We start from the raw sequence: 22867 nt of genomic DNA on the forward strand, positions 1-22867 counted from the left end.
GTTCCATGCACAAGCATCTCAGAAGAAGACAAGACTAAGTGGCTAGAGTTCATTTATGAGGGAAATGTGCCAGCTACACTCAGTTAAACTGTGCATGTGTGTGCTAGTCACTTCACTGCCGGCTGCTTTTCCAACTTTGGACAGTACAACAGAGGGCTAGTGAATAGACTAGTCATGAATCCAGGTGCATTACCAATCAAGTACACCTTGCTAGTACCAGGTTGGACCCCCTTTTGCCTTCAGAACTGCCTTAATCCTTGGTGGCATATATTCAACAAGATCCTGGAAACATTCCTCAGAGAGTTTGCTCCATATTGACATGATAGCATCACACAGTTGATGCAGATCTGTCAGCTGAACATCCATGATGAGAATCTCCCATCCCACCACATTCCAAAGGTGCTCTATTGGATTGAGATCTGGGGACTGTGGAGGACATTTGAGTACAGGGAACTCGTCATGTTAAAGAAAGCAGTCTGAGATGATTCCAGCTTTATGACATGGAGCGTTATCCTGCTGGAAGTAGCCATCAGAAGATGGGTACACTGTGCTCATAAAGGGATGGACATGGTCAGCAACAATACTCAGGTAGGCTGTGGACTTTAAACCATGCTCAGTTGGTACTAAGGGGCCCAAAGTGAGCCAAGAAAATATCCCCCACACCATTACACCACCACCACCAGCCTGAACTGTTGATACAAGGCAGGATGGATCCATGCTTCCATGTTGTTGACGCCAAATTCTAAACCTACCATGTGAATGCGGAGCAGAAATCCAGACTCATCAGACTAGGCAACATTTTTCCAATCTTCTATTGTCCAGTTTTGGTGAGCCTGTGTGAATTATAGCCATAGTAGTCTGTCCATTTTCCTCTGACCTCTGGCATCAACAAGGCAATTTGGCCCACAGAACTGCTGCTCACTGGATATTCTCTTTTTCTAACCATTCTCTGTAAACCCTAGAGATGGTTGTGTGTGAAAATCCCACAAGATCAGTAGTTCCTGAAATACTCAGACCAGCCTGTCTGGCACCAACAACCATGCCACTTTCAAAGTCCCTTAACTCTCTCTCTCTCTGGTGTTTTAGTACACCCTTACTTAAGCTAATGTCTGAAACACTTTGTTTTAGCAGCTGTCTCTTGAGACTCCCCACTCCACATCCCCCCTTCACTCACTCTGATTGGCCAGACCTTGGCCCACCCCCCTAAGTGTCATGAACCAGTTCAGAGACCCTTATATGATGACCTCCTCATTTCAGCAAGTCTGGGGAAGACTGCATATATATATATATATATATATATATATATATATATATATATATATATATATATATATATATATATATATATATATATATATATATATATAAGATTAGAACAGAGTGTTTTGATAGGTTCACAGACAGATTCAGGAATTTCTCTGACATATGAACATTAAAGAGGTTTGAAAATCTGCACACACGCAGTCTGAACATCCAGCATTGGTGCTTTAGATCCATGAATAAGTGTGGGAAAGCAGAACCCTGAAGTAGACCCAGAGATAGATGTGGGGGTTTTACATTCCAGGAAAACACCTTGGGATTACACAGGAGGAACTAGAGAACCTTGATGAGGGATGTCAGGACTTTCTGCTGCCCTCTCATTACGTGAAGATCAGAGAAAGTATAGCTTGAACGACATTGTTTAATGTAAGTCACATGTTTAGCTACAATGAGCGATGACAAGTGTTCGACCAGACTGTGAGCTTTGTTTTCTCTCCTGATCTTATTACTCCTATTATAATAATTATGGTTATTACTAAGTTGATGCTGATAACAGCAGTGAAATGAAGAGCATGGGTCCATTTAATCTTCATCTCAACCCTAATCTGACTCATAGAAACCTGGGAATCATTGATTGCAGAACATGGATCTGGAGTGGAGGAAACACTGGGTGTTTAAGGTGAATGCTGTTGACAAAATGCCTCCTACAGAAACCTGATTACCAGAAAACCCCAAATCAGACAACCCAGGTGAAAAAGCAGTAATCACAGGAGCAACCACGCTGTTTGACTGACGGGAGATCTGTGGAAAGTGATGAGCAAAAACAGGAACAAACAGTTGAAGCACAGCGAAAAAAAAAACCCCAAACATTTATGTTTCAGGAAAAACTATGAGACTAGATTCTTGTAGAAATATGCTGGCATGTGATGAATGCATGGTCTGTAAAGCTCCAAAAGTCACTCTGAAGCATCAACACCTGTCCGCTCTGCAGGGATGTGAGGCTGGAAAAGTGAAATATCCAATATCAAGGTACAGGGCCACTTTTTAAATGTATATGTGTCCCAAAAACTGCAGCAAAACAAACATTACCCTGAAGTGGTTCAGGGTTGATGGATTAAGCTGTTTTTTGTCACATGCATCAGATATTTTAGACAAAAAAATGTCCCAGACTTCCCCCTACACCCTGAACTACAAACTACTGCAGCTCTTCTTGGATGTTCAGAGTTCTGCAAACTTTACTTTCAAAGGAGACATTTTACCTCAGCTCTATTGGATTTAGGTCATATCAGAGCCACAAAATCTACTTTATCTTTACAATGAAGACAGTATAGTGTATGAAATTCTATACAAGTAAAAATCCAGAGAATAATTATCTTTACAAGTTTAGGTATAGTTTTTGAATTCACAGGACTGTACAACCGATGCCTTTTTTTAAATTATTTGTTTTCAATGGACTGGCAAATATTTCATTTTTTTAGAAATTTAAAAAATGTGCAAAAATTTTGAAAACTTAAAAAAAAGAATGAAATTAAACAAATTTGCTAAAATTTTAATTATTTGTAAATATTTCAGAAAAATTGAAATTTCAGATGGTTGCAATAATAATAATAATAAAATAAAAAAATTGAAATGGTACAAAAAATGTGCCAAATGTATATATTTATTTTGATTTTCAAAATGTCAAATATTTAAAAAAGAAAAGTTGAATTTCTGTTCTTTTCCTGTTTTGCCCCATATCAAGCATGTACAGTAAGCTGCCACCTTGTCTCAAATATATATATATATATATATATATATATATATATATATATATATATATATATATATATATATATATATATAAGTGCTGTCAGGCGATTAAAAAAAATAATCTAATTAATTACAGGATTTGTAATTAATTAATCTAATTAATCACACTTTAGTCTCATATCTGCTTAAGGTCCCAAAATAAGAATTTGAATTTCAGGACATTAAAATTACATTAAAAGACATTTAAAAATAAGGTGGGAATATATGCAACACATTTAAGGTACCCTGAGGCATAAGGAACACATGAAAAACGTGTTATGGTTCAATCTTTACAAAATCTACACAGTCCTGCACCTAAGATAAGCTGATTTGATTTTTTGGACGGTTTTTGCTTCTCCCACATTTTTACTCGATGTGGACTCAATTTTCACTGCAATATGAACTTCTGTACTTCTATGAGGTCAGGAGAACCAGGGCTAAAGGCTAAAAACTGTGAGGAACTACGTACAAAACACTTTATTCAAGTCTTGGATCAAAGAAAAGTGAGGTATTTTCAGTTTTACATGCTCTGAACACACAAACTGTTGCTGATTGGTGCAGAGCAGCCCCAAGCTGAAACATGACACCAGGAAGATGGAAGGAATTTTTCCAAGAATTCTTTAGATTTAAATGCAAGACCTTTTTCGATCATTCAGGGCTTGTATGATGCAGTGGAGAGTGTAAAATTACCTGTTTTTTACAGAATTGAGCTAGAGCAAACGGTTGATTTTCTGTAGATTTTCAAAAAGGACGTGTGAATAAATGAGATGAGGACGGCAGTCCCCTTAAAGGATAAGTTTGGTTTATACAGCTTTTACATTGTTTATAGAATGAAGTAGAACAAAATACTCACCAAGAAGGTTTTCCTGATCCAAGCAGTGCTTCGGGAGATATTTAGATCCAAAATCGTGCAGCGGACGTCCGTATAATGGGATCCATCGGGGCAGAGACAGTGTCGCTCCTTAAAACGGCATTAATCGTCCAAAAACTCGTGTTTTCCACCAATAATCCTTCATGGTCGGCTCCGAGATAGTCCTCTGCTGCAGTCTGTGTCACTCCAGACAGTGCTGTGTGGCTGAATTTTTGAGTTTTGAGGCAAACTGAAAATCTTGCATTTGAACCAGGGAAAAAGGTTTTGCTGAGATGGCTTATTATTTACATCTATTATAACTCAAAAGTTTTGAGTTGTACGTATTACAAAGTCATAAAAGTAAACGTTGTCATTTTTCTTCCGAAAAATTATGCTACACTTTACCACCCCGGCACTGATAGCACAGACCGCTGTGGTAGGGGACCATCAGTTTTACACATTCATTCTCTCTGACCAACTTTGTCGGAGGACTGCATGAGCAGGATTTGACACCATCCTTCCAACGTGAAAGCTAGAGTTTCAGTACATCATAATCACCTTTATGACGATAAAATCACTCAGGGCATGAGAACAGGAGAAGTGGTGGCACATGTGAGAAATTAAAAATGTGGATGAAGACCCCTGTAGATTTGGGTTGGGGACCCCGTTCTCTGCTCAAGCTGACTCAATGAGTTTAGTTACAGCCTCAAACCTCAGCCAACCTAACTTGTGAAATAAGACCATCAGCAACAAACTAAATCAAGGTAGTTCAGATAACTACTTTGAGGATGTTTGCAACACAATAAAATATTTTCTGTTCTCTTAACCAAACAATCATTTTCTGGCCAACAATTTTAAATTTCCATAGGGAAAATATGTCAGGATTTTTTTATGGCAGAGTCAGGATCTGGATTTGATCATCACTATTTTTCATATTCAGACTGTTTTGACCTCCAACAAGATTTTTAGACCCAAATATTCCTGTTCCAGCATTCTGAGCTGTTTTTCTGCTCCATTTCTTACCTTTCATGCTCCATTTCATAACTTCAATCTCATCCTTTGTTCTCTGATGTGTTTCTTAAACTGTCACATCTTCACATTTAAAGACGTCAGCTGTAAGAGTTGTTGAGCGTCTGTAGATTGTGACATAATTAATACAATGTAAAATGAATGCATTTCCTGAAAGCATGCGAAATAGGATGCAAAGTCTAACAGAACACTCTCTGCAGCCCCTGAAAAGTCTGTTCCTAACTCAAACCTTGAATCTGAGAGCAAACGTCTGGCAGGTTGAAAGCCACAGCAGAGTGATTTCTGTGAGAGCAGCAGCACAAAGCCAGGTTACACCACACTGCTGGTCCTTCACTCGGTCTGACTCACACACACACACACACACACACACACACACACACACACACACACACACACACACACGCACATGGACGTGATGTGGAAGGCACCATAAAGCATGGCTTTCCCCATTGAATCCAGTGTGATACAACACACAGCGCTGAGATTAGTTCACCTTCCTCGCTCAAGGTTAACCTTCAAAGCAGAGTTGAAGATGCCTTTGTACGTTGAAAAGAGCTTTAATCTGTCCTCACTGTGGTATCCACAGCTCGGCTGAATGAATCACATCAGAATAAACGTCTCTGTGGTCTCCCTAAACAAAGTGACTGACGTGGTCTGGAAGAGCTGAAGTGGTTAAGAGAGTTATTTGATTACTGCGTTTGATTTGTTCAAGCTTTTCTTCTTCAGGGTTTTAGTTTGATACTTAAAATGGAACTAACGAGTCATAAAAACTCTGATACACTTTGCACAGAAAACACTTAATAACTGTCAAGTGTTCAGAGAATTTCAGTTGCTCCACAAGTCGTTTTGAGCTCAGCTGCAGAGATAACAAACATGCACTTGGGCTTCGACTTTGGCCACGGCTGAATTTAAAAAGTTGGACAGAATTTCACATGGCGGCTTTTTTATTTTATTGACACCCAGAGTGGGACACTCAGAGGTTGTCATCAAATGGGTAGCAGGGTTTTTCAGTGTTCCAGGTCTGCTTTATCAGAGAGGAAATGCAGGGAACTCTGACCAAACGTGTGATTTCAGAGGTTTGGTAAAATCCAGGATGTGAGCCACATGCAGGGTGTGTTCACGGCTCTTTAAGGGGTAAAAGGTTAAATGTACAGCGTGTAGTTATTAGATTAGGTAGAAATGCAATAACAATTTGGTAACTTCTGAGTCTTAAACATCTACAGAGGATTTAAAGACTTACAGCCTTAAAACTGATCTCTGATTGGCTGTTTGAATGAATTTAAAGAGTTTAAAAACTGAAAGTTAAGCTTGGATGTTTTGTGACTAAAACTAAAAAGGTCAAAATGACTTAGATATGACTGAAGTTAACAGATATGTCCTCAAAAGACAAAAGGTGAGACCTAATCTGAAAGGGACTTCACTTCACTTCACTCCTTCACACTCCTTTAGAAACTGATGGTGGAGGATGCCATGCTAGTTACCAGTCAGTACAGGGAAGTAAACAGATGTCCTCTATCAACAGACTCCTATAACTGCAGCATCAGTTGCCAGATTCACATGGGCCTAACATTCTGATTGGGTTTGGTTTAGAAGCTCAAACTGATTACAAAATTCTCCACATAAAACACCTCAACCAGAATATATACAGGCTCAACCCAATGGAGTTTAAACTGGTTGCATAGGGATTGAATATTCCCTTTCCCTAAACTGATACAAAGTCAAGTTCTGTCATGTAAACAATGAAACGGAAAGTTGTCAGGCTGTGTTCCATCCGCACATGCTTCGTCTTGACATAAGTGAGCAGTGAGGCATGAAAACATGGTGGCTTGTAAACAGAGCACACAGAACTGGTCTGCAGCCGAAATTTTGTTTTTGATACCAGCTCTCAAAGAACTCCACACTATTGCACCCTTTATTGCAGGCGGCTGGAAAACACAAACTGTTGAACTATTTAAAAATGTCCAGTGTATCTGGGATAGACTCAAACGACCAAAATAATCAATAAATAAATAAATAAATAAAACAAGAAACCGTAGGGAAAACTTTGAAGACTGGTTACTTTAAGGCTAAACAGCACAGCAAAAGTGGATATGACCCCAACAACTTTACATTTTACGAGCCTATGGATGAAATTATGGGAGGACAACCACTGGCAAACACTGCTGATTCCCATCTCTGATTGGCTGTTTGAATGAATTTAAAGAGTAAACACTCTAACTCAAAGTAGTGATGGGACATTCAATTCTTTTTACTGAATCGGGTTTTAATGAGTCACTCACCAAAGTGAATTGGGTTTTTGAGTCACTCGAGTCAGTTACCCAGAAAGTGCATAGAAATCTATATTTCAGAGAGATTCATACCAGCGAATGACTGAAAAGGACAATTGATACACTCCAATGTGAAAAAAGAGTGAAAGATAATACGAGTCACTCGCCAGCTCGACTCGTATGAGTCATTCTGTGAGTAAGTTCGACCCCTATGTGCTAAGAGTTGAGTAATGCTACGTACATTCGAGCTGGTGAGTGACTCGTATGTGCTTTGAGTAATACTGTGAGTGAGTTAGTGATCTGTATGTACTTTGGGTGAGTTAATGACCTGTATACACTGTGAGTTGAGCCATTCTACGTACCAGCCATTCTCCCGTGATGTGAGTGAGGGGCTGGGCAACCGTGAGCTTTGTACTGAATCAGTAAATGAGTCATGTGGGGAGACGAATCATGATTCTCCAGTCAGTAAAGTGATTCACGGGTATTGAACGATCCGTTCATGATTCGCACAACACTAACTCAAAGTGAAGCTCAAATGTGTTGTGACTAGAGATGAGTACTGAATTAGGTACTTTAATGGGTAATGACCAAGTTCCGTATGTAGTATCCAGTGACAAGTCATGTAAATTCATGTTCATATGTTACCATATTTAGGTACCTAACATTCTTGTGAGCATTAAATCTGTAGGTTAAAACACTTTGAGAGTTTATTGCTCAACAACTTGATATTTATTATGACATAAACACACACAAAAGTACTGAAAATTGGTACTGTTGCATACTGATACCAATTTCCTGGTACCGGGCATCTGTACCGTATCGTTTCAAATGTGACCAAGAGGCAACATCCAGTTTAGAAAAAAGAAGCCTGTACTGAAGTGCTAAAAGTTGCTGTTCCTTAAGACTCCACTTGAGGCTGGCTGCAGAAAGACCAGAAGTCACGTACACACCCAGCCATAAAAACAGACTTTTACAACATTAAAAACGTATTTACAGCCTGGTTCAAAAAACGGCTGGGGTCTGAAACACTGACTTCACTATCAGCACACACTGTACGGGGGGTGATTTTTTTTTTTTCCGACTTGGCGGTTTAGAGGATATTAGGATCGTCTGGTTGTCCAATCAGAGACACAGCCCAGCTCACATGACTGACGGGCGCCCTGTAGCAGCTGGAAAGGAAACTCAAAGCCAGCGTCATCCAATGTGGCTGCGTCCAGGGAGTGGCTTCGTTTCACTGTTGGAGGAACAGACAGGTAATTTTGCAGAGAATACATCCATGTTTTATACAGTCTATGATTGTGACTAAAACTATAAAGGTCAAAAAGACTGAGAATAACTGCAACATCAGTGTTAGGTGAATATACTACACATCCATTCTCATTCTGCAGAGGTGAGGTGTTTTAAAGGAGGTGTTAAATGAGGGAACACCGTCGTCTCTCTGTGTCAGGTCTTTGAGGGCAGCCATGGGTTCGCTGTGAGACATTTAGCTCACCTTCTGCAGGATGAGCCCTCACAGGTTTATCACTGAAGCTTGAAACACTATTGTCATTCTTTATTCTCCAGTTCAGAAGTCAAACTCTGTGTCTGATGATATGATGAGTCATTTTGTTCCACCCCTTTAACGACGTGACGGCTCCTGACTGATTTTATAGTCATATTATTACATTCTTATATCATTTATTGCGTGAATAAAACATCAACATGAGAGTAGGGACAGCGTGTGGAGGTTTTTACAGCTGTTGTCAGAGAGAAGCATGAAGAAATGGCTGTAAGAGATGGACACACTGATTGATACTGGTGTCCAGAAACGCTGCTGCTGGTGTGTGTTTTTGGTTCTGTCGTGGACAGCTCTTTCTCTCAGGATGCCAGGCTTGGCCGTGGAGTCTGTGTTTATTTGCTGCTCCTCTTAAATATCATAATCAGGGGGCCTGCATGGGACTCTGAGTTTTATGTAAATTGCACATAAGCCGATTACAAGGGAGGCAGTTCTGCTGTAAACATTATTTATTTCATGGACTTCCAATTTTCCCAGCCAGATGCGATAAAGGCGAATAATATTACGGCCATTATCATTGCATGGCATTATTGTTGTATTATGAGGGTATTTCTCATGTCACACGAGGTAAGTGGTTCTTCTTCCATGGACTCTGCGTGTTTGTGTTTTGTCCTCCATGTAAGGAAGGCTCATACGTGACGGAGAGTTGGACAGCTTTAGAAGTCAGAGTTTGTTTTTGTTGTATTTCCCCTCGATAAAAGGTTTTATAAAGACTGCATGGTTTCAGAAGACTCCTGGAAAACCAAAAAACTGACGGTGAACGGCGCTGCAGGGGGAAGGCAGCGCCCTCCATGCTCACCACTGCTGCTACCTTCTTAAGCTGAACCCAGTTTCCCTCCACTGCATGCTCTTATTTGTTTGGAGACACTCAATGTGAATATCAGACCCTGTGTGCTCATTTTTGCCACTACCTTAACTGAAAAAATTAAAATCCAATCTAATGTTTATATGAGCAGCACTCACTTTACATAATCTAGGGGAAAATGTTTCATTTCAGGATATTAGACAGAAGATGACGCCTGGATTGTTTAAAAACAGGCTACAAATACTGATATTTTTCATTTTTAACATCTTCAAATAAGACATTTGGCCGTGGAGTCTGTGTTTATTTGCTGCTCCTCTTAAATATCATAATCAGTCTAATAGACCTTTTTATTAAAAACTAGATGTTAACACTTGAGGGGTTATGGTTTCTGCAGTGTTTGTAAACACTGGTTTTCACAGGTGTAGAGTGAGACGTAGTGTGAAAGGCCACAGCCATGCTTACTTACCCTGTTAGGTGCTGGGTATATTGGGAATCTGGAGGACTTATCAGATCTTTTTAAGGCGGTATTGGTCTTACATTAGAGGACGGGAGTGTCTTCTTATGTGACCTCAGGCCCGTCTCTCTGCTTTTTGTGGATGATGTGTTTCTGGCAGCTCTGAGAGCCGGTGACCTCCAGCGTTTGGCTTTGTGGGGCAGCCGAGTGTGAAACGGTGGGGATGAGGGTTAGCACCTCTGAGTCTGGGGACAGTAGTCCCTGTCAGAAAATGAAGAATGGTTCCCTGTGAGGTGAAAAGGAGCTGCTGCCCGTGTTGGAGGATTGTAAGTTTCTCAGGGTTTTGCTCACTAAGAAGAAAAATGGAGATTAATTCAGCAAGTGGTGTGTTTTATCTCTGTCTTTGTCTGTCAGGGTGGAGCGCTAAATTTACATTTTGACCCTCACCAACGACCAGACCGCAGCTTATAGCGGCCTATTACTGCTCCTTTGACATGATGGCTTGGCTCACCCTGTTGCAAACTGTGAGGTGTATTAACTCACCACTGAGGGAGTCCAGCCTGAACCTGATGACCATGTTTCCTTAGACCTCTCACCCTGAACTGAGCTGTATGTCCTTTGTACATATAGAATTCAGAAAAAATGGATAAACTTGATGTTCTGGGAAAGACCCGGGGCTGGCAGGAACATAAGACTGTAAAGGTGGTTCCCTGTTTTCCAGGTCTTGAAGTGTCTAAAGCTTTTTCAAAATAAGAAGTTATGTTTACTCGTCTATGAATGTCGGAAGTTGAGCAGTGCTGACCAGCTTATGGCATTTAAGTTTGCTCCACTGTGGTACCTTTGCTGGAGAAAAGGGTGTGCGGCAGTGATAAAATATAAACAGAGAAAATCAAAACTACTTAAACATATGACACGCTTGGTTTATTGCCTGCACAACGCACTCAAAGTTACATTCTCCTTCTGTGGTCTAATAAAGTAGCTTTTGGCAGGATTGGATAAAAAGCCTCCGGTCTCAGAGAATATCTCGCAAGAAACAGAAACAGCGATGAGCGCCCTCTACTGGACCTAACTGGGTCTCCTTCTGTACGTGGTCCAGAAGCAGATAGATGTAAGGTTCAAAACATGTTGTGACTCAGAGGCTAAATTACATTTGGCACACTCTTATTTTTAGCAAGGAGGCCAAGGGCCTGCTTCAGCTCCACCTCTTTGCCTTCTTCACACAGACCAAAGGTGAGGTTGACTGAGCTCCAAGGAAAGGCCCCAAAAACTGCTGACATCACTGAGGCTACATCTGTGTGTCATACGGTTTGAGTGAATACCCCAAATAGTCTGTGTGAGATGTAAATTACAAAAAGAAGATATAAACTAGGGATGTGGCAGAAATTTTTGCCACTGAAAATTTTTGACTAAATATAACCTGAAAGTCCATTTTCAGTCTCTGGACGTAAGACTTTCATCACCTAAACAACACGGTCGTATGTTGTGATGATGCAAGCAAAAACCTCAGCCAGCACGCTCTTATCTGGATAAGGGCCAGCAAGATTTATGCAGAGGAGCTGACATCTCAACTTTTTTCTGATACAGACTGAAATGAAGGATTTAAATTTACAAAGAAAAAAAACACAATTTGAAATCATTAAACAACATTTTCTGGCACTACAGTACATTGTTTTTTTCTCCCACTCTTGGTGAAGATGACATTGACATTTGAAGCGTTGGTTTTAATTAATGCAAATGCAATGCCTAGCTTTTGGGTTTGGTTTTGGTTTGGTACATAGTCATAGCCATAAATACACTAATGGTAATAAAAATGTGCATAACAATTTATTGCAGTGTTTCGGTTTTTTGGTTTTCAGCTTCAGTTTCCTCATTTCTTGTTTTTGGTTTTGGCCATGAATTTTCAATTCAGTGCATCCTTAACAAAAACCATCAGAATGAAAATTGAAGTGCCATAAACAATCAAAACATCAAAAATTAGCATCATGCCAAACCCACCCATTAACCAAAGTCCAGTGATTGATATGGCCTTAACAAATGTTGGCCTGCCCCTGATTGGTCCTCATTTTCTTTCAACCTGTCTGTTGTTCAAAGTTGGAGCCATGGGGGAATGACGTTTGGAGGTGTTTGTAATTTCCAGTAGCTGCTGGGGAAGAAATAATGTCAATGAGGGCCAGAACAAATGTTAGCAAAAAGCAAAATAAGGTCAGTCCTGGGGTGTTGGAGCTAACAGCTGTGAATTTCTGAGGTGGTGTTGATACTACCTGACAGCAATTAGCTCACGAAACATTGTAAAGAATGGCTCCTGCCTACCTGGAGTCCCTCATCCAGGTCTTCATTCTTTCTGGCCCATTACGCTTTGCTGTGACAGATGCCTGGTGCTCATAGCCCTGTGCGGCTCCAAATCACTAGCCAGACTCTTTTCCGCTGTTGTTTCTAAATGGTGGAATGAATGACCTAACTCTATACGCTCAGAGTCGCTTTCTACTTTAAGAGATGTCTGAAGACTCATCTAGTCAAGGAACACTTAGGCCCTTAATCTGAGCCTTTTCCTCTTTGTCCTCAGGGGTAGAATGAGTCAGAAGGTCTCTTAGTGAATTTCCAGCACTAATTACTGAATGTTGTTGAAGGTTGAACAATGTGGTGATTAACTGTCGTATGTCTAAATTCTTGCTTGTGTTGTGCGTCACTTTGGACAAAAGTGTCTGCTAAATGAAAAGGAACTTCAGGTGGGTCTTTGTGCTTGACTGAAAATGAAAATCGAAGTTTTTAACCCCATCAACTTGTCCAGGTGCAGAATTTTCTTCCCTCAGCTGAAGGTTTACAGAATGATATCAAAACTCAGAATGAAAGAGTTCTCAGAAGAACTTAACTGCCATGATTAAAGTTGCTGACCTGGGCTCTTGGCTGAGTTAAACTTCTTAAACATTAAACTGAAACCCAAAATGAAGATACTGGAGCTCAGATATGAACCATTCCATCCACTCTAGTGGTTAAAGCTAAACTATAAAGGTGCAGGGGAGACACTTTCTTCTCCCTGGGGGCTTGCAGCACCCAGAGGCCTGAGGACCCGGCACTAAGGACAGACTCTGTCTCAGATTAAGTCGCTGGTGATAAGAGCATCCCCCTGTCCCTCCCTCTGTGACTCTGTCCCACCTCTCAGCCTGCCCTGCACTCCGGAAAATTCTGCTTCACAATACTGCAACACTTTCTTTGTTATACTAAGCTGTGTTTTGTTCCCCCTACCTTATTTATTTCCTCCTTCTCCCTAAATAACAGCAGTGCTGGGATGAGCAGGCAGGAGAGGAAGAAGAAGAGGAAGAGTGTGGAGAGGAGGGAGGGTGCAGGGGATACAGTATATAGGGAGAGGGAGCGACTCGTCGCTGTCAGAGCGAGCAGAGAGAAGAAGAGGACGGCAGAGAAAGTTTATAAGGCGTAGTTTAGGAGGAAACGCGTGAGAGAAGCTGGGGAATCTGTGGTGGCCAGCTGCAAGAGGGGAGATAGCGGAGAAAGGCTTTTAATTCTCAATCCCCACAGAGCCTTTGAAAATTACCAATCTTCTTATCACAGACGCAGGGCTGCTTATGCAAATTGTTGTGGAGTGGAACGTTTAAACGGAAAATTACTCGACAGCATTTTTTTCTCCCTCTCTCCCGCTCCCCCTCTCCCTCTCTCTTCCACACAGAAAGCCTGTTTTGAGTCTCAGATAAGAAGATGAATTGCTCTCTCCGTGCTTTGAAGCGCGTCAGGATTTAAAGACTCCAGCCTCGGCTCTGGTCTAAACCGCTGCTCTTGCTGCCTTTGTAGCAGAAAACAGGCTGGGAAAAAAACGGGAGAAATAGCGTTTCAAAACAACATAGATTCTGTGCTCCAACACATCGTCAGCGCCTGAGGAGAGCAGCAAATATAAATATTCCTCCTTTACTCAATCTATTTGAATATTTGCCTGACACAGCCATACTTATTCTTTTTCAGACATGGCAAGTAATTGACATGGATGAACGAAGCCTGTGTGTTTGAAGCATTTGAAATCTAAATTACACCGCAGGCTGAATTAGAAATGAAGCAGAATGTTGAGTTGGAAACTACTGAAGAGGTTTTAGCATTTCAAATGGAAAGAACTGACAGGATGCAAGTGACCATGAAAACATCACGTTTCCGAGTTTGACGTCCGGGCATCAAAGAGTTCTCGTTGTTCAACATATGAGGAAAGATTTACATCCTTTCAGTTTCACCTCCACTTTTAGAAACACCGAAAAAAGTGAATTTATCAGAAATATAAATAAATGCATGGAGGGATAATGTGCAGTGACAGGTGGTTATGCAAATATAAATACACACAGTGTGAACAGAACAGAAGATGTTATGATTCAGCTTTTTGCTGGTCCCAGGGTTTGGGTTTTCTTGCATCTGTACCTTGAGTTTCTCTGTGATCCTTGTCTTGTGCCTCCAGTTTTAGTTTGTGCTTGCTCCTCGTGGGCATGTGTAGGCCTTTTTCTTCTGATTATTCTGAGTGTCCCTGTGTTTTACATTGATCTTGTGTCTGCCTTTAGTATTCATGGAAGTGTTTGGTTTCTTCTTCCTCTTTTCTTTTAACAGCTTAAGTAAACTATTGAAATACACAACTGCCACCCTCTGGTTTGAAATGAATATTGTATAGACTTACAAACCAATGTACCCACATATTTGTTATTTAAAAATGCTTTAGGGATGATCTATTTAAATTGCACTGAGGTGTGTGTTTGTTTTGGAATTAAAAGGAGATCAAAACAAATTTTCTTTATACAAGACAACTTTTTATTGGATACAAGGTGCTGAGGTAGGGTTCAGTTACATATATATATATATATATATATATATATATATATATATATATATATATATATATATATATATATATATATATATATATATATATTTATATCTTAAAAAAAAAACTCAAGTACAAGTCACATGATCTTATCCATCTTTTTTTAACATTTCTCTTATACTGAATATATTTTTTTTTCTTATATTTTCTTAGTCAAATCCTCTTTTTTCCCCTTCATTCTACAAAAAAACTTGTTATACACTTTCTTGTTCTGCACAAGTATCACATCTACCATTTTCATGTTTTTCCATCAAAACTAATGTTTTAAGACCTGTATGTCCTAATCTGAATGTCCTATTTTGTTTTCCTTTTCCCTATTTTCCCCACATCTCATTTCCCCCACTAGAGGTTTAATAGAAAACAATTTTCTTCCTTTGATTCATTACTCCATGACTCCTGCCAAATGTTTCTAATTTTACTTTTTGTGATTGCTTTTGCTTCTGTTTTACCCAGATTAGTTGGAATTAATACAATTTCAGACCAAAGAGTTTTCTTAGCATGTGTATCAGCAAATCCATTTAGTTCTCCCTCCTGGCCCTGTGTTGCCCTCCTGGTTGATTGCCCCTCATGTTTCACACCTGTGTCATGTTTCGCACCTGTGTTGATTTCCCTTATTCCTATGTAGGGTGCATCTCAATGGCTCTGTCCCAATTCAGGGGCTGCAGCCAACAAAGATGAAATCCCTCTGGAGTAAAAAGGACATGGGGCAAATAATTTGTAAAAAAAAAATGTATTGAGAAAATAATATTTTTTGTAAAAATGAAGTACAAAAACATCAGTGCTTGTGTTAAGTTGGTCTGTTGCATGTCATAACATCATGCTATAATTGAGCTTCAAGTTGTCCTCACAAAGGAATCATGTCAAAATACAGAGGTGACGTCTGACCCAAATTATTAACAATTCACAAATCAGTTGGACTGAGATACACTTCCCCCCCTTTTAAAGAAAGAAATCCCTCAAACACAATCGATGAAGTGTAGGAATAACATGATAGAACATTATGCTGTTTCAGCTTTACATCCTTTTTATTTTTCAAGCACTTTGCATTTGTATGAAAGGGGCTATAGAAATGAAGTTTGATTATCTTTTTCGAGTTTAATACCTGCGGGATGGTCATAGCACCGCTCCTGTGGACGGTGTAGTCTACCCCGCAGAGGTAGATAAGTCTGGGCTGCGAGAACCAGTACCTCTCATAATGGGCGTCAGCAGGTAGATGCAGTGGGTCAGATTGGTACCGGAACAACCTCTCGCCTCTAAATGCTTGTTATACACGTTGTGCGCCTCTGTCTTCTGGGTTCAGCAGCACGGACAGGCGATTGTTTGGGAGAAGCTGATTGGCCAGGGGGCATTTCATAGGATCAGATTCAACCTCCAACTTACTTTGCTCCGGAGCAGGTTAGCCGTTCAGAGTAAGTCACCGTGGTGATCCATCCCGTTAAGATATGAACCAGCTTTGTGCTATCAATAAACCGGGGTTAACCCCAAAGTTACCGCGCTGAGACATTAATCCTGCTTCGTGATGGAGGCCCCAGGTCCCCTTGTGTAATTTTTTTTTAGAGTTTTGTTAGTTTCTGTTTTGGATTCCTGAGTTTGGTTCAATTAAAATCTGTTTAAGTTTAATATACACCTGGCTCCTCCTCCACCTCTTGTGTTTCCTGCAACTTTGTAGCAGAAGATGTCCAATGTTCAACTGCTAACCAAAGTTTTAAAGATGATTTTATTTATTTTAAATTGTGATTTATTTACACCCCCTAGGCAATTTTTTTTTGTTTGTTTGAGGTATGAACTCTCATTAAAGAGGGGGATATTGTGCCTTTTTAGTCTTTATTCTGTCCCTCTGGTGCCCCCGTAGTATCCTAATTTGATTTAAAGCTCAGAAAAACTCTATTCTTCTCTCTGGTGTTTTATAAACTCTTATTTCAGCCTCTGTATGAAATGCTTTGTTTTAGTCTCTTTAAGACTCCCTGCTCCTCAAACCTCTTCTTCCTGATTGGTCAGACTTCTGGAGTCCTGTCAGAGCACACCTTGGTGTTTGAGGCCCACCTCTCCAATCAGTTCTGGGATCTCTACACCAGATGAGAAGGCTGAAAATCTGCACACTGTCAGTCTTAACTGGGATTGTTACTTTAAACTTGTGTTTTAACCCCTGGAAAAGCATGACCCCCCCTTTAATGTGAACTTTGAATAAGTTACCTCAGAGAACTAATGATTCTGTTGACAGCTCTGTTCTCATTCAGCTCTCCTGCTCTGAGCGTTGACTCAGCATTTAGCATAAATGTCACATCTTTGATGTAAGCCCTAACCTGTCTGCAGGAGCCTGCATCCCCCCCAACCTCACTCTTGCCCTCTCCCTCTGCTCCTTCTCCAGTCTTCTTCTTCCCTCTTTTCCTCTCTTACACATCTCAGACCCTCTTCCACTGCTCTGCTCACGGACATTCAGCCTTTCAGTCGTCAGCTTGCTCACTCAGACTCACACCAGTAACCTGTTTGTTAATCCCTCTCAGTATTTAAAGCAGTCAGTTCAGATGCTGCTCTACCTGCTCATATCCAGCCTGTTGTTTGTTTTACCTTTTTGGATTTGTACTGGGGGCCTGTTGGCCTGTTGTGGAATTTGCCTTTTGCCTGTGCCCAGTTTTGACTGATTTGCAGATCTGGACCTGAATCTTGCTTCTGTGCCTGACTCCTGCCTCAGATTCAGACTCTGTCTCATCTGAGCTGTGACGCCTAGACTCTGATAGTTGGCAGTTTTATTTTGCACATTTTTTTTTTTTAAATCATAAACTCAGAGTGAGTAGTTTCATCAGTTGTTTTGATGGTGTTTTATTTGGACTTAATGGCAGAGTGACTGTACTTTTTAGTCAAAATGCTCTCTCACTGTGAAATTAAACCTCATGTATCAAAAGTACTAGTAGTATCTGTACTGGTATAGATGAGTACTAAATCAGTGGTATTGTTCTGAAAGAAAATGGTAACGGACATCCTTAGTATTTACCAGTCTGACCTTCTACAGTGTCCATCATTAATGGGGTGTTGTTCTTACTCATCACTTTCTGTGCTGACTTCTTTTGTGATGTCTGTCTTCGTGTCTGTTTCCTGGGTGTAATGTGTGAGCCAAGCAGCCCGATGCTTTAGGCTTTCATTTGTTAAAAAGCCACAGAAATGGTGGTTTGTGTGTTGTGGTTGTGTGGTTATTAAACAGCAGCTTGACATTTACAGTCCTGATAATGGGCCATGGCAACAACTTGTCTGGCTGCAACAATGAGGGTTCACAGCTGACGATGGTGTCCTTAATGAAGCATCAGGGCAGTGGTTCAGTCCCTGCTGCCTCATGGAAAGGAAGGGCTGAGCAGTTTAAGAGTGTCTGAAAGGTTTCTGTCTGCTTCACCTCTCCTCTCCCTCTCCACAGAGGCAGCTGAGGAAGAGGAAGTGTTACCTCCTGGTGATCGGCGCCGTCGTCCTCGCTGTCCTTATCATCATCATTGTGGTTTCAGCCAGAAAATGAGACGTCTAACTATGGTAAGACCCTGATCTGCAAACAGCAACCATCCACCTTATGGCTGGCACAGCATTATTATTATTATTATTTATTAACAAAAGCTTGAGATACACTCAGATTCACTTGTTGACGAGTTTTAACCCATACAGGCCCTCGGTTACCAAAGGTTTCTATGTCTACAGAATGTGTGTGCGCTCATTTCACACACCAATCAGCACGTATCAATCTGAGCGTGTGTGGAGGGTCCGATACTCCAGGTCTGAGTTCGTGTATGCAAGTTTCATGTCAGAGGTGAGCGAGATGCTGAGAGGAAAATTTGTCTGTGGCAATGAATTATTTGATCATATGAGTGCAGAGCATTTTCCAACAGGAGTCCATGGATTAATATTTAAATAGTTCAAAGAGAAACACAAAAAATGTGTCTAACATTTCACCTTTCTTCTGCTGATCTGTAAAATACATGGCATGTAAAGAGCAACACGAGCTGTCAGCTGATTTATCTGTATAACAGATGTGTGTTTCTTTTATCAACTGATTTTAAAGATTAGAGAGGCTGTTATCAGTGATCAAAAACACTCACATGTCCACAGTAAAGTCTCTACAGAGACACCCAGAGGATCAAACTTTTGGCAGGGATTTGCTTGTGCTTCATAGTCTGTGTGGTTCTTGCTTGTGTCGTACTTCACTTTGGAGAAAAGCATCTTCTTAATAAAGTTCTAGAATTGTGGAGTTTTATCTTTTTTTTTTTTTTTTTTTTTTTTTTACCTCAGTTGTATTGATTACATAATCTACCATGAATATTACTGATTCACTCCGAACAATATTATCATTTAAATCTGACCTTTGTGTGGAAAAAGTGGACTATTAACTAATACTAACTATGACAACCCGTTTACCCGTGCATTAAGCACAAAAGTAACAGGCATTGATATGACCACAAGTAAGATTAATCTAAACACGTCAGTTAAGCAGTTATCTGTATCTTACCTGGTGCAGGTGTGCCTGCTCCTCTGTCCCTGAAACTGACACAGACATGGTTAAAGCTCCACTCTCTCCTTAGTCTGAGACAGGGTCAGGTTCAGGCTGGAGCGTCCTTTCAGAGCCCATCCATCAGATGCCTGAGCCACCTCATCTGGCTCCTCTCAACGGGGAGGAGTAGCTGCTCTACTCCGAGCTCCTTCCGGATAGCCAAGCTTCTCACTCTATCTCTAAGGGAGAGCCCGGCCACCCTACGGAGGAGGCTCATTTTGGCCGCTTGTACCTGCGATCCTGTTCTTTCGGTCACTACCCAAAGCTCATGACCATAGGTGAGGGTGGGAACGAAGATCGACCGGTAAACAGAGAGCTTTGCCTTCCTGCTCAGCTCCCTCTTCACCACGACAGACCTGTGCAGAGTCTGCATTACTGCAGATACTGCACCGATCCGCCTGCCGATCTCTCACTCCATCCTTCCCTCACTCGTGAACAAGACCCCAAGATACTTAAACTCCTCCACTTGGGGCAGTATCTCATCCCCGACCCAGAGAGGGCACTCCACCCTTTTCCGACTGAGGACCATGGACTCGGATTTGAAGGTGCTGATTCTCATCCCAGCCGCTTCGCACTGGGCTGCGAACCGCTCCAGAGAGAGTTGAAGGTCATGGCTTGATGAAGCCAACAGGACCACATCATCTGCAAAAAGCAGTGATCCAATCCTGAGGTCACCAAACCAGACCCCCTGGACACCCTGGCTGCGCCGAGAAATTCTGTCCATAAAAGTTATGAACAGAATCGTTGACAAAGGGCAGCCCTGGCGGAGTCCAACCCTTACTGAAAATTAATCCGACTTACTGCCAGCAATGCAGACCAAGCTCTGGCACCAGTCGTACAAGGAACGGACGGCTCGTAACAAGCAGCCCGACACCCCATACTCCCCCATGCACCATGCTGGGGAGCAATAAGCATCACCACCCCTGCCTGCCGCCTCTCACCATCTGCAACTCTAAAGTGGAGGAGAAGGCTGGTTCCAGAGCCCTTGCTATGTGTTGAGGTGAGACCGACTATATCTAGGTCGAACTTCTCAACCTTGCGCTCCAGGTCAGGCCCCTTACCTGTCAGACAGGTGACATTCCACATCCCAAGAGCTAGCTTCTACTGCCAAGGATCAGTCCACCAAGGTCCCTGCCTTCGGCTGCCACCCAACTCACACTGCACCCGACCCCTATGGTCCCTCCTGCGGGTGGCGAGTCCACCGGAAGGGGGTCCCACGTTTCCTCTACGGGCTGTGCCCGGCTGGGCCCCATGGGAACAGGCCCAGCCACCAGGTGCTCGCCATCGAGCCCCACCCCCAGGTCTGTCTCCAGGAGGGGGCCTCAGTGACCCACGTCCGGGCAAGGGAAACTTGGCACCATTTTTGTTTTTCATCAAAGGGGTCTGTGTGAGCTTTACTTTGTCTGATCACTCCCCTAGGACCTGTTTGCCATGGGAGACCCTACCAGGGGCATAAAGCCCCTGACAACTTAGCTCCTAGGATCACTGGGACACGCAAACCCCTCCACCACAATAAGGTGGTAACTCACTCATGGAGGGGTTTCTCCTCCCTTGACCTATGACAATGTATCCGTCCTTTTCAAACAATGTCATTGTCACTGCTCTCATACTTCCTTATGTCCTTTACGTTGGCATTGCTGTAAACCAATACATCCACCAGGGGGGGTAGTTTGAAGATTATGACGACAAGCTCAAAACAAACATGGTGACTGTGGAGGAGGTGTTGCTAATGTACCTCTTGTATAAAAGACAAAAACGGAGGCAGAGTTGGTCAGTGAAGCTGTTAAATACATCCCAAAAGTTTCACCACAGTTATTTCTTCTTTGCGTCTCACTAAAGCTTTGTATCAGATAGTAACAGCAATACTGCCCCTGAAGTTTTCAGTGGTACCGCTCTGTTTGGTCTGTATCTATAAGCATTACAAAACGTGCAGAAATACAGACTAAGTGAATGCAGAGCACGGACAGAAGGCTCCGTCTATCTGGATCCTTATGTAACGTTGAGCATAAATGAGCCTTAACACAGCCTTGTTTCTCTCTACCTCTGTTCTTTTGGTGTAGATTTGGGTTTGGCCAGTCGGACCCTGAATTTTTAGAGGGGGTTTCTAAATTACATGTTGGGAGGCGTCAGATGTATCAGGTGTTTCCATGGTTGGCTGGTATGCACATTTCTTAAAACACCTCTGAAGCTCCTTTCTATACCTAAATCTGCATCAATTCTCAGGCAAGATTGGGGATTAAATTTAAATATCAAATTTAGATTTGAGTTTCTACAGTGTGGAGACCACCAAACTGAGGGAATCTCCACCACGTTTGTCACAAATTTTAGATCCTTGTATCTCCTTACTCTTTGTTGATTTAGTGTTAAATAAATCCACGGTTAGAGAGAAAGTGATGGAAGAAGCTGAGGTCGACGATCGTTGATTCTTCAGGCGTTTCAATCAACAGCTTTTCTTATAAAAAGGTTAAAGCTTTTCGTTAAAACCTTTCATCCATAAAAGTTTGTAGAGAAATGAAGCTGAACAATCAAAGTCTTCTCTGAAAATGCAGTGGGGAAATCGTAGTTGTTGTTTTTTTTTTAGTTCGGCCTTCCTGTGCACTCATGCTGGTTTAGCCAAACCACCGTTTGACAGTGAAGAGCCATCTGACTGATTTTAGCATCATATTACTCATGGCTGGAAAAGCTCTCTTGTCTTTTTCTCTTACTTGAAGTTCAATACAAGATGTGTCTGCTTCTACACAGTATTGATCCCCCACCAAAATGGAAATCCAGTGGAGCAAAGTGTTCTGTTCGTATAACAGCAGGCTGAATCAATGCTCCCATGGTGCCCAACCTATGTTACAGCTCATCAGCTGGTGAGCGACGCTCGAGTGGCAAGGGACTTTAAGTGTCCTCAGTAAGACAACGTCAGAGCTTCAAAAAGACACAGGCTGGTGGTTCAAAGAGAGACATATTGATGTCTACCTGAGCTGCAGACGGACAAATGTTTGCAGAATGAATGATCCCTTTTCTCCAATCTACTCTGAATTTAGGAGAGAAAAAGTCCTGAAATAAAGTCTGTTTCAGTCATTCTAGTGAGCACCTAACAGGATTGCAGTTTCGACATTTGGTTGGAATAAGGTTGAAATCAGAGCAGGCTGCTAAAGAAATTATTCTATGATTTTTCCACTAGCTGACCTATGGTTGCAGCTTTAATCACTGAAAACCTGACGATGTGAAAATGTAATTTTAACACTATGTGTCATACAGAAGTTCAGACACATCATGAAGGAAGTCTTTCAGAAATTCCCTTTTGAAGGAGGGAAACAGACCGAGCACACCCAGACACCTTCTTCTTCTTCTTCTTTTTTTTTTTTTTCCTGACTAATTCTGATATTTTCCAGTTGAAATCTCTGAGTTCCAACCTGAAAGCGCAAAGAATTCTGGTATGTTAACAAACCAACATGGCAGATATTTTTAACATTATT

At 41.5% G+C, this 22867-nt stretch overlaps 1 protein-coding gene across 1 annotated transcript in view; it reads left to right on the plus strand.

The window, feature by feature from the left end:
- The window catches only part of tsnare1 (T-SNARE Domain Containing 1), a 247546-nt gene that overhangs the window by 198952 nt on the left and 25727 nt on the right, over positions 1–22867 (plus strand). The window contains exon 11 of the mRNA XM_074683894.1: positions 18282–18391. Coding sequence (XP_074539995.1) covers positions 18282–18377 — 96 coding nt within the window. The 3' untranslated portion in view covers positions 18378–18391. The remainder of the gene's footprint in view (positions 1–18281; positions 18392–22867) is intronic.

The sequence above is a fragment of the Halichoeres trimaculatus genome, unplaced genomic scaffold, assembly GCF_033239565.1.
Source record: "Halichoeres trimaculatus isolate MK-OKI-2021-1 unplaced genomic scaffold, fHalTri1.1 fHalTri1_scaffold_12, whole genome shotgun sequence".
Classification (NCBI taxonomy): Eukaryota; Metazoa; Chordata; class Actinopteri; order Labriformes; family Labridae; genus Halichoeres; species Halichoeres trimaculatus.